Consider the following 13,087-nt stretch of genomic DNA (forward strand, 5'->3'; position numbering starts at 1 on the left):
GCTGCTCCCTCCTCAAAAGTACTTTAACTTATCAACATTTATATAGCGCCAGCAAAGGCTATAGTGCTTTACAATTGGGTACAAACCACCATAATAAAATACTGGGTAATACAGATTTAAGAAGGCCCTGCTTACATTCATTTTATGCCACGTAAGTGATTGTGTTGTGTAGGCCAAGCCATTATAAGGGGGTAATTCAATTCCCCCCCAAAATACCGCCGCGTTAAAGATAATATCGGTATTAACCTGGCATTAACTACTGTAATAACAGTAATGTGGCCAATTGAATCCCCCCCCCCCACCTAATGGTCACAGAAAGTGACTTTGGTAAAAATTAGCCTCGCCCCTGTCATTTGGTGGTAACAATGAACAGGATCACATTAGATTTATTTAGTGTGGATGGCCGTTGATCCCAGCTTTGGCAGAATGTACAATTAGCATTCCTAATCAAAACATCAAATTCTGATTAGATTGTGTGCGCCCTGCTGGTCATTTTGGTGTTCGAGTAATATCTGAGTAATTTAGTCAAACTGCTGGATTTCCTGACAAGCTGCTCAGACAGTTATGTAAAGTGGTTATACATACACTGAGAATTAAATGCACTTTGCCATCGATCGGCCAGGGTACGGGAACACTAACATGTGAAACAAACGCCTTTATTATGGAGTCCTTGAGGCAATTTGAATTCAGTATTGTTTACCAAGTGCGTCCTCGCTGCCCCCCTCATCTGACCGATTCCCAGCACCAACATTTTTCCAGGAGTGTAACCAGCAAGGAAAGGAGATGAAATCCAATAGGAGAGTGACCTGACCCTTAATAAATGTCCTATCATACAACTTAGGAAAAATACTAAGAAGCTCTTCTCTTTGTACATTCTGCATTTATTGATATATATATAAAAGTCATTACAAAATACACACAAGCTGTTACATTTCAACAAGCACTTCCGTTCCAGGGAAAATAAGATATGGCGCTGTGTACAGGCTAAATGCAGTTCTTCTCTGTCCTCTGTGGCTCATTCAGATGCTCATGATACTCAGTATGAACTGAAACAAATACAGACATGATAAATGCATGGACAATGTTTTAAACACACAGTACACATGCCAATATATATGCTGTATGGAGAAGTAATACAATTGGTTTGTCAACTTAGAAACAGTCTTTTTTTTTTCTACCCCTCCCATGCAGTGAGTGTATTCTACTGCAAGGTTAGTAAAAAACTAAAGACTATGTGTCTCAGTGATGTCTTAAAGAAGGATGGTTGCATTCCGATATGTATTTTTTTTTTTTAAAAGGAGGTTTTCACTTAAAATTCAGTTGAAAATCTCCATTTCCCAAAATCCCTCTTAAAGAAATCCGCAGAGGTGGAGTGAATGTACATGCAGACTGAGGAAGTCAGTTTACAAACTCCACTCACTTTAAATTCTCAAGTCCTCGCACTAGTGTTATCTCCCAGGACCCCACTTTAGCCTTAACCTCCACTTCCCATATTCTGTAACTTTAAAGTATAATAAGCCATTGTGTTGTAGAATGCTACCTAGATAACCAGTCTATGCCATGTAAAACAAAATAACGATATGTTGGTGCAAGTACAGAACCACCCTCACTGTAGAGGTCACATAGTTCAACTTGATGTCCGGCTTCTACATGAGCCAAAAAACAAAAGTTTTTCTGCAAGAAGCAGAGAGCTTAAACTAAGTGTCTGTGGGGGGGACTAACTCTGCAAAATAACCTCCAATCCCACAGCTAAACATTGGTTACATACCACCGGAGTCATGCCATCCTCTTGTCTACACTCGGCCCTCAACAGAACATCCCCAAACCAATGGCATTGGGTTTTAACAAAGTAGCAAAAATTGTTTTTCATGCAAGCTGTTCAAACCACTGATTTATTGTAGGGGCAGAAGTAGAAAGAGGGGGCTATATTCCTGGTCACCTGCATATCGTGCCCATTTATACCAGCATCTACAATAAAAATCCAGTATCATCATTGGTCACTAGTGCACCATAGTGTGTACAAACATATGAACCATGTGCTCTTTCTTGCTGCAATTCTGGCCTCTAAAATCTCACTTTCCATCAAGGAATCAGGACACAACATGTGTACGTGAATCATGTTCTCATCTTTGGTGGTCATTGTACTCACATCATCATATTGGAAGCTCACTATCCCCTGCTGGGCTGCATCTCGTCTTCTGAAAGTATCTGCAAGTAATAAATATACATATTTATTGCAAAGAAAATCCATGGAGAGCTGTCAGAGGAGTTCACTGAACGTAAACCACCCACTAACATACCTGTCAGGGCTCGGAGTTTCACACAGCAAGCAATGTAATCATCAAATGATATTCGGCCATGGGTACTGTACCTCCGTACAATCACGCTCAGTGCTTGTGGGCTCAATCGATACCCTGAAATATATATTACAAAAAAAAATGCATTTATCAGCACTAACCTTCACAAAGCTTCTCGTGGTCACCTAGAACCAATCACCCTGCGGTGTAGATTCATCAACCTTTCAGAAAAGTAAGAGTGGAGGTGTCGCCCATAGCAACCAATCAGGTTCTAACTATCATTTTCTAGAGTGTACTAGATAAATGATGACTAGAACAGATTGGTTGCTATGAGCAACACCCACTTTCCCTTTTCCAAAAGGTCTGAAATCTATCCCCCCTATGTCTGTAATAAAGGTCAGTAAGAAACATTAGTCAAGCGCTCCACATTGATGTATCTTGTGCAACCTTTTTCTTTTTTTGCACATTCTGTATTTTATTCCACCTAGAAAGACTTTTCACCGGGTAGTTAATAATGATAATATTAATAGATTACATATGTAAAAACCATGATCACCAAAATAAAGACATAGGACTTGATCTGGGTGCTCCATGAAGCAAAACTGTTAATGCATTCCTCTTCTAGCTCACCACATGGCCAACCTAGCTTCACAATGCAAAACCATTACTTGAGGACATGCTGTAAAATGATTAAAGAAGAAGAAATTCCGGTTTTAAAATTATTTTGCATTTTCAGCTATACGGATGCAGTCATAGAAATGGAGAGAATGAGCTCAAGGTCAGCTAATAGGAGCCACCTATGGTCCGACAGTAGCATTGTTCCCTTCAAGTAAAGGTTACATTTATAGTCTTGATGCCACACCCTGTATGCACACAAGTCCACTCTCCTTCTGTATGCCTTAGACACTACAGGTTTTTCACCCAATTATTGTTCCAATCACAGGATAAACAACATTTAGGTCTGATATTGCATTAGTGTGTACGCTCCAAATTATCATGTTTTATCGTTTCGTTTGATTTCATTTTAGAACCGAACTAAAAAGTTCTAGAAACGATGCCGTGCACATTCTGCAGTGTGTACGCACTCACGACCAGCAGTGTAGAACGATCTCAGAGTTTACAGTCACAATCTTTTCAGCCGATGGTTATGACAGATTAAGCACACAGATCCGAAGGTAAATCATGTAAACCGTGTATAGTGTGTACACATGAATCGGCAGCTGGTCGTGACTTTCGGTCGCTGGCAAATCTTTAATGATATGGCATTGGGAGAAATGTTCCGTAGTGTTCACCCAACCTAGTCACGTTGCCATTTATAGGGCTGAGCTTGAATACTGGCTACCTCCACCATATGAACTGACATATAGAGAACCGGCCTCTCTCATACTCACCCATAGTCCCCAGAGCTCTCTGAAGTTCCATCGCATCCACCATCCCGCTCCTATCAGAATCAAACGCCATGAAGTTTTGTTTCCATCCATTTAACACCATCCCCAGTTCTTTAAACTCATTAAATCCCATCTTGCCGGACATATCCCTCTTAACAGAAGATGTCAAGGAAATCACAGAACAGTCCTACAGCACATCAGTCACCAGGTGACTCCTTATATTGCTTTCATAGGTATCGCATTGTAGTACCCATATATTACCCCATGACGGCGCTAACATGTTATGTGGTGCTGCGCATAATGCCACAATGTGGCGCAAATACATTACAAGCGGCAGTAAGGAATATCAACAGTAATCTTTTTATATATCACATGATCCTGCTTATATAACATCCCTGTAATATATTTAATTAAAGAAAAAGATACATCCAACATGGCGATCATAAGTCTGCAGGTTTCCACGTTAAAAGCTGTAAAAAGAAAAAAATACAAAGACAAGTAAGTTAATGACACACAATCATAATATTCACCAACAACAACAAAAGACAGTTATATAACATAAAAGGGAAAGCCTATTTCAATCAACATCATTTAAGTATTCAAATTATTAAATGTATTTTTACTTTTTATTTCTATAAATGTTCAACAGGTGATAGGGACAGGTTATATTCAGCACAAAGAACCTAGATTCTGTGTATATATGTAGTTATTGTGAGCGCTACAATTTTGTCTGCTAATTTTAAATTGCTCATCAAAAGTGTGTAACAACGTGTGACCCTCTGCAGCTCAATACCAACTGTCACACACGGCTTAATACTTTCGTGGGTTAATCCTTAATTTTTGTCCAACAAATATATATTTCTACTATATGGATATTTATTTTCATCTAAAACATTATTGCAATAAAGATTTTTTTTAATAATATTATTGTGAAAATATTTTTGTTATCCCCCCAGCAGAGCCCAGACAACCTAAAAGTTTTTTTTGTTTTGTTTTTTTTTACATTTTTTTAGTTGTGTGGACCAAAAAGTCCTTTAAATAGAATATATTAGAGGCTTTTGGATGTTTACCAATATCTTGGAAAGGGAGAATGGTTAAAAAAAACCCAAAAAAACGCATTTGGACAGCTCTAAAAAAATAAGTGACTATAGGCTCAGCACTCTAATTTATCATTGATAGGTTCAATAAACACACTTATGCTTTAAACAATTGATTTTGATACTTTAAAAGTGTCATTTAAGTTTGTCCACAACGGACCTGATGCAGCGTTGGTGCAAATTTGGTGTAACTTATGTTCAAAAAAGCCGCACATAAAAACGGTGTTTTTTACGCACCCATATACGGAGCTGGAAACATCTTAAGATCCGGGCAGGTCTACACCAATAGCACAGGTTTAGGTCAGGCACACAAAATTTACATACCACTCGTGTCTGTTTTTATGTGCCGTAAACACATTCACTATCAAGACACCAATACAATTTAAAATACAATTACCCATCTTTTGTACGCAAAAAAAAAAAAAGTTCTGCTTAAACATTTGCACAAAAGCATAATATGTGAGCGATGAAGAACGCACCAATCAGCATCAGCTGTGCAATCACAAACGTGAGTGCCAGACACAGTAGTCATTCGGTATTTTCACCTTCCCCAGGCCCCCAGCAGATAACAAGGCTCTCTCACATGTATATATGTCTTTCCTTGTCTGCATCTGTTCACTACTGCGCAAACGTGCCCTTACTGTACTTTGAATACTTCAGAAAGCCCCCATCGCACCTTCCAGGGGCAGGCTGGTTTAAGTAGCAGAATCACGCAAATCAGTTTGGGCGCAGAGGCATGGGGCATCTTTAAGCAGCACGCGTAGAGCGATTTCATGCCAAATTTGCTACGCAAGCTGGCACAGTACTCACTCAAAGTAAAGTCATTACTTAGGATGGTGTCACAGGTATTTTCTGCTTTGCATTAACCTATAATGTTTCTTTGTTTGTTTATGAATGAACATGTCCTCAAAATGCTAAAAGCAGCGTTTAGGGCCAGCAACAAAATAGTTTCTGTAAAAAGTGCTCCTTAGAAGGTTATGTTGTAATTTATCCTGTACCACAAGAAGTTCAAATATTAAAACGCTTCTTTATATAGCTGGTTAAGAAAGACTTTTAACTGCTTAAGCTCTGACCCATAGCAATAAAGAAAGAAGTGGAACGAGCTGTTGTAGGATGTAGAAACGCTAGTTCCGGTTATCCATTCATTATCATGAGTCAGTATCTTAGCGATTTTAACAGTCAGCTTTTAGTACTATGTGGAAATGACACACGAGCGATTTATACAAATAAGAACTTATATAAATCTATTATACAAATATTTATATATTTTTTTTAACAAAAAGCACAAACATTACTAACCAATATCTTAATGAAAGATCAGTAATTATTTCCGATTGGTCAAACACCAGCATTAGAAACTCACGTTTGTATCCGCCTGACATGCCGGCTTGGGTGAGACATCTCTGCAGTTCTTCAGGATCTATCTGACCGTCCTTGAATGGCAGAACAATGATCACAGCATGTGTCAGATTAACTATTTTAATTGTGCAATTTAGAAATACAATATCTGATGTCAGTGTATTTCCCAGTTACACTGATATGTAAAAGATGTATAGCCCTTTTCAAAAGTTTTAGGACTGCTAACCGGTTTATTCATTCAAAGTAAAATAGGATGTGTTTTTTTTATGGACCGATGAAACTGGGTTTTATTTACAAATTATAAACCCAGACAAGGTTTGCAGTCGTTCAAATAGTCGGACTCTTAAGCTGGTCGTACAGGGTCAATCTTGGCACTCTATCACAAACTCAACGAGGTCCAGTTGTTTGGCACTCAGGCGAGTGGCCAGATCTGTTGCGGCTTATACAAGGGTTTTATTAGAATGGTGGGAAGTAAATATGCATACGTCACAAAATAAGCCCAGCCCCTGTTCCACCCAAACTCCGCCCACAAGTGGGCACATCTATGCAGAACCATACCCAGTTTCCCCAACCCTTTTGCGGTCCACAATGCAAGATGTCCCTCCAAAATCAGGACCATTGGGAGGTATGCATATGAAAGCTTTGCACATTCATAAGATTGTTAATCAGAAGGGATATATTAGTGAAGGAAGAAAGCGGGAACTTGTACAGTTAGGGGAGAAAACAAACAAACAAACGACTCGACTCACCTGTCCGGCAATTGCTGCAAAATAGCCGTACATGGGATCTTGTTGCTGGAACGCAGGACCCCCGGGTGCTCCGCCATACTGGAAAGAAACAAACAGTTGTAGAATGTTCACATCACACTGAAACATAATTATTCAAAGCTATACACACACACATACATAGTATAGCGTGCTCCATTGAGGACACAACATTAGTACGTTCTGCTAATGCAGTGGTTTTTAAAGTTTGGAGGCGGGAAAGAATATTTAAATATAATTTAAAATACAAATATAACAATTTCATATTCATATAGAATTATATTGTTTCCTTTTACGTCCTCCCATACCTAGCTTACAAACAAGTGATTTTGCAGATGTGTTCCAAATGCAACCAATGCCTGTTAAATGCCATTAAAATACACTGGCTAGTGGGAATTTTCATTCCTAATTAATGCATTGAGGAAGTGAAGGTGAAAGACTAATGACATCTCATCTGCTTGCCGTTCCTTTATTTTACACACAAAAAAATAAAGACGTTTTAATCCAAATCCACATTACTTGGAGCAGCATATTCCTGTAATAACGGCACAGCCAGGATTTAATGTGTAGGTCACTGCTCACAAAGCACTTGAATATTGCCATTTCCGTGCTATTAAAGTCTCACATCCGCAGCAAAACTGTTCTTGTTCAGAGAACACAACAAAAGCCTAAAACCCCCTAGAAACATAGATGCAATCAGTCACTGAGACACAGCATTGTATGTACAATCTACTCTCCAGAATGGTCAGCATAAACAAGAGACATCCAATACCAGGCACTTGGCATCACAGGGTAGAGACTGCAGCCTGTGAAAACAGGGTACAAAGTCCTTAATATAGCTGGTATAGAGCATTATTACTATTTATTAACCTTTGTAAAGCACTGCCTAATATGTAGGTGCTATATAGTTTTTAAAAATTCACATCAGTCCCTGCCCCAATGGAGCTTAGTTACATAAAGTTACATAAACAGGCACACACATGCTGTAGGGCTAATTGTGCCCACAGACAATTAACCTGCCAGAAAGTGTTTGGAGTGCGGGAGGCATTTCATTGTCCAAAAGAAGCTTTATTTAACATATATAACGTGGACGCCAAAGCTGTATACTGTCAGGTGTCAAAGTAATTTCGCCAACAGGGGCCCTGATTAGTTGGGAGTCTAAAAGGCCGATTCACCTATTCGCAAGGTCCCTTAGGAACCACGCACAATGTGTCTCAGCGGGATGTTTTTGGTAGCAATCTGTTGTGAAAGAGTTCTCTGTACAGCGCTGCGGAATTAGTGGCGCTATATAAATAAACAGATGATGATCATCAATCTGTGCTCGCTTTAGCGCACACGTCTATGAGATGATTCCTGTACCGTAATACCTGGTTGTGTGCAGAAACATCTCATGAGGTGAACATTTCATTTTATTTCAGCCAGGGAAACGGTGTAACAGCTTCCACCCCAATTCACTGTAAATATTCCTCTGTGAATATAGCTTATGGCAATTTGTTTACTTACCATTATATGCAAAATAATATGGAGATCTAAATCCCTCTACACACGAAAACTCACTTTTCTTAGCACATCTTGGATCCGCCACACTGTCCAAACCAAGGTAGGTCATGAATAGACAGCAGTGGTTCCCAAAGTCTGCCCCGCGGCTCCCTAGGGTGGTGCGGTGATCTCACAGGGGTGCCGCGACCAGGGCCGGTGGTAAGCAAGGCGGGGGGACTACTTGGTAATTATTTTGGCTTAGGGGTGCCTTGAAAAAATTATGGAGACCCTAAGGGCGCCTCGAACTGAGAACGTTTGGTACCTACTGAATTACAGTATTTACTGCCCCCTAGTGGACACACTAAAAAGAACACTGGTTTGGCTTACCATGCAATCAATCACTTTTGAACAAAGCAGCTGTTAGACATAAGAGTTCCCTTGTTTAAATAAGCGAAAAATTAATTCTACTGAACATGCAGAATGTTTCAATGACATGTCCAAATCTATGAACAGCATTCACAATAGCTGCCTTATAAGATACATACTGACTGTAATATTAAAAAATGTTTGTTCCAGAGTTCAGTGGGGTATTCTCCAATGCAAGAGGTTCAAAACTAAATAAATGCATTATGTTAAAAGTTCTCATAAAATGTGCTGTCTTCTTAATTGATTTTTTTAAGGTTTTAAATATATGAAATAAAGTTTTGACATGTAGAATCAATTTATATAAAATTTTTGCAACACCTATATATCATATATTGTGTAACACTGTAAGTAGCATTTATGTATTGTATACGCCATTATCAGTGTTAACTTTCACTCTCCAATCATTACCATGAGTCAGTGCTGGATATGTAAGCAATCGTCTGTGTATATTAGGGCAGAGCCGTTAGTGGTGTTACCACACACCTCAACAATAAGGTGAAAAGTAATCCTGCCCATTAGTCAACTGCATTCACATTCCAGTGACAACATACCATAACGTTCTATACTATCAGAAAACACTTGCTTATAGCAACCAGAGAACATTTAAACCTCACCCCTCAGAACCAGCCTGTGATATTTATAGATGAGGTTTAAAATCATCTTATATTTCTTGCTAATTCCCTTCTAATTTTAAAGAAATACAGCAATACATTGCCCAATATGCATTACCAAATTTCGACAAAGCAGCAAGTCCAAACTTAGTCATAATCTTCTTAGAAGACAGTGGTATTCTCTCTCGCTTAGGCCATGGGGTATGCATAGGCCAGCCTTCTATAAATTAGTAATCAATACCTATACATTTACTACAGGGAATATATCACAATAAAGGAAACACAAATCTATTGAGAAATAAGGTGCAAATGAAAGAATTAAAGATTCCTTACAGGAATGTTTATTTGATAGCAATAATATATGAGGTTGTGATAGCTGGCCACACATGGTGAGATTTCATTGGACAATTTGGTCAATGTGTGGCCCTTCTAACCATTGTTGTAGACCAGTGATGGGCGACTGGCGAGCCTAATGCTACATGTTGCCCTCCAAACCTTCATCTGCGGCCCCCAGCTCCTGCTTTATGCGTTTGTTATAGCTTATAACACTTGTTTAAAATCCCTCTATGTTATTACAGATAGGGGTCTCTGATTACATATATGGATTTCCTTTATTACTAAAGTTAAGAGTAATGTGCTGCCCTTTTGAAGGGTAGAGAGTCACCCATGCAGCCCTTGTAGTATATCATGTTGCCCATCACTGATCTAGACTATCGAAAGCTGATCAGATTTGATTGAACAGAATGGAAACATTGGATTCATGACTTCATATGAAACTATTGGCCATAGAATATCATGGCTGTCACTGGTAGTGAAAGGCGCAACGTTTTTAACGACGAGCCACCATAAAGAATGTTGTCTTGCAACTCATTAGGGTATTGGACCAAAGACTTATATTGCACCTTGTGTGGGCGGCTTAAGACCGCAAGCATCTCGAGTGAGGTTAAACTCCGCCAGACTACCTACGCCGAATATGATATCAGCCTGCAATAAAATACAAGGACCTACCCAAGGCCGAAGTCCGGTTAATACCTAATGCTTAACTAGTCAACAAGATATATAGGCGTACAAAGGTCATGAAATAATGTATTTCAACATATATATCACCCAGTTTATTGGGTTTTTTCCTTCCAATTATTATTGCTGAATGGAGTGATTTTAAATAGTAATGGACGTTTGAACACACCTAATGCGATAAATAGGCCATCCAAATGTCTGTGCCTATCCAATGAAATGCACAACGATGGTAGTAGCATGACAGTCACACACTGGCCAAACTTGGGGCAAAAATGATCAAACTGCCAAGCAGATTGTAGCATGTGTGTTCGGCTTAAGACAATCTCAATAGGCCTTTGACACATTTACTATCCATTCAGAGAGGAAGAAAAGAGTTCTTATCGGCCATAAATGGAAATGCTGAAAACTAAACTTTGTGTTATTTAATAAATCATTTATTTTTATACAAAAATCATAAGCATGTCAGTTTTAATGACTGTTCCCATTCATTTGTGTTTAATTTTATCCAATTAATCCTAGAAGTGAAAAATTTGATGAGTGGCAGGATTCCAGTCAAATCAAAACTACCACAAATTCCTCCTTACATGGCTTGCACATATATAAACAAAATGACTACAGGTCGTGTACTACTTCAGACCAAGGAAGTGACAAATTATTACATGTAAAACACCACAAGAAGGAAATGGGGACAGAGAGTAAAAGCACTTAAAGTGATCAGTTAATACACACTACTACTAGACTGCATAATATTGTAGGTTCTCAACCAGAGATATGCATATCCAATGGGTGCCTCATAAGAGTATTTCAGTATGTTAAATAAAACAATCATTTATCAGTCATTAATAAAATATATACAAAATATATTACAAAATTTATATTTTTTAAAACATGCAATACAAGAGAAGTTGCTTGGTATAAAGCCACTCAGATTAGGGGGTATTTAGATTAATTTGAGGGGGTACTTGGTAAACATTAACATAACAAAGGATTAATGTATTAAAAAAAGAAAATGGTGTAAGGGAATTACACTGCTTCTACATCTCTGTGCATCACCAACGCAACACACTCATGGATAATACAAAACAGCCTTGTTACAATCCCCCGAGACTAGCACGAAACAGCCCATTGCAGAATGCAGATAACAATGGCTGCAAAACAATATTTATAATGCACCGACTAAATTAACCTTTCTGACCACCTAGTGACCCGGTGGGCGCCATAATGGACGGGGCCCTTCTTTGTAACACACATATTTTGCACAACACTCACCCCAGCCTGATAGTAGCCCCCTCCAGCTCCTGGATAAGCCATTGCTGCAGTGATGCGAGTGCACAATGAGAGTATCCGGCCGGTGACCTCACTCTAGTACACGGCAATGCTAAGCCCCGCCCTCTCCTCCCTGCACTGAGGGGTGGGCGGGGGCCGTATCCGGCATTCCTGCCGTCCCCAGTCTCCACCAGGGACTGCCCTTCTTATCAGGCTGTAATACTAATCAGGAATTCTGTGACTACAGATCCTCATAGTGCAGACTGCAGAATGGTTTAAATTCAGTAAAGCACAATACTGCTGCATGCTGAGTATCAGACACCAAGCACTCTCATTATTACATTGCATGCAGATCAGTGACCCTTCTATTGGGAGGACCGCCCCTAGGTGTGTATGGCTCTTTATGAACTGACATATTTCATAGCTCCAAGAAGTAACTGGCTCTAAAGTCAATGTCCTCTAGAACTTTTTTTGGCTTTTTTTGCAACATTGTTCAATAATCTTGTTTTATTTCTTTTATTTGCATCTCAAAAGTTTTCCAGGGTATACTAGTATAGGGTCTAAAACCAGTGCACCAGGGCCCATGGAGATAATGGGGCCCGGTTCCCTGCCCCCCTGCACAGCTTGCTAGTTCCACCTCTGGTCTAAACTAGTGATGGGCAACCTGATATATTTCAAGGGCTGCACATTACCCTTAATTTCAAGAATTAAAAGCCACTCCAAAACAACCTCCGCACTCCAGTCGCTCATCCCAAAATGCCACCACAAGCACTCAAACTACCACTAGCCATAAAATGCCACACACATGCCCTCAGATTTCATATGTACTCCAACACTCTCACACATGTCACAACACAGACCTCCCCACATGCTACCCAGACATTCTGGGTAGCATACTCCAACGCTCCCACACATATTACCCAGACCGCCCCAAATGCCACCTAGACCTCCCCACATGCCACTCAATTTCCCCACTTACTAGCTTGCACAGTCAGATTCTGCCCAGATATTTAGTGGCCGCAAGTCGGAGGTGCGGCTGCTACAGTACCCAGAGGTGAGGGGCACCAGCAATACTGGGTCACCCTCCTAAGGTCCGCGCTCTGCTCTGTGACATGACTTGTGCTGGTCCAAAGCAGAAGATTGTCAGTAGTAGTTGCCCAATAATATAGCAGCCATTTTCCCCAATAGTATGCCAAATCTGATATACTAAGCCATATCTAGCTCTAAACCTAATAGACAGACCCACACTTTGGGCCCAGTCTAATATACAGATCCATCTCTGATGCCCACGTTTATATACAGACCCATATCTGTGACCCAATCTAATATACAGACCCATATCTGTGACCCAATCTAATAGGCAGACCTCATCTGTTGACCAGT

At 39.7% G+C, this 13,087-nt stretch overlaps 1 protein-coding gene across 1 annotated transcript; it reads right to left on the minus strand.

Annotated features, from left to right (window-relative positions):
• Positions 1–860: 860 nt before the first annotated feature.
• SRI (sorcin) lies at positions 861–11,853 on the minus strand. The gene is made up of 8 exons (XM_075211853.1): positions 11,708–11,853; positions 6,891–6,968; positions 6,146–6,215; positions 4,112–4,155; positions 3,689–3,836; positions 2,301–2,414; positions 2,150–2,208; positions 861–1,046 (listed from the first exon to the last, which is right to left on the minus strand). The coding sequence occupies exons 1-8, from the start codon at positions 11,747–11,749 to the stop codon at positions 1,020–1,022; spliced, it is 582 nt and encodes a 193-aa protein (XP_075067954.1). The 5' UTR covers positions 11,750–11,853; the 3' UTR covers positions 861–1,019.
• Between the last annotated feature and the right edge of the window lie 1,234 nt (positions 11,854–13,087).

Source organism: Mixophyes fleayi, chromosome 5 (genome assembly GCF_038048845.1).
Source record: "Mixophyes fleayi isolate aMixFle1 chromosome 5, aMixFle1.hap1, whole genome shotgun sequence".
Lineage (NCBI taxonomy): Eukaryota > Metazoa > Chordata > Amphibia > Anura > Limnodynastidae > Mixophyes > Mixophyes fleayi.

Coding starts and splice junctions, on each gene's coding strand:
- SRI (XM_075211853.1), bottom strand. CDS start 11,749: ATGGCTTATCCAGGAGCTGGAGGGGGCTACTATCAGGCTGGG. Junction 6,969..11,707: donor GGGGCTACTATCAGGCTGGG/GTGAGTGTTGTG, acceptor GTTTCTTTCCAG/TATGGCGGAGCACCCGGGGG. Junction 2,209..2,300: donor GAAACTCCGAGCCCTGACAG/GTATGTTAGTGG, acceptor TATTACTTGCAG/ATACTTTCAGAAGACGAGAT.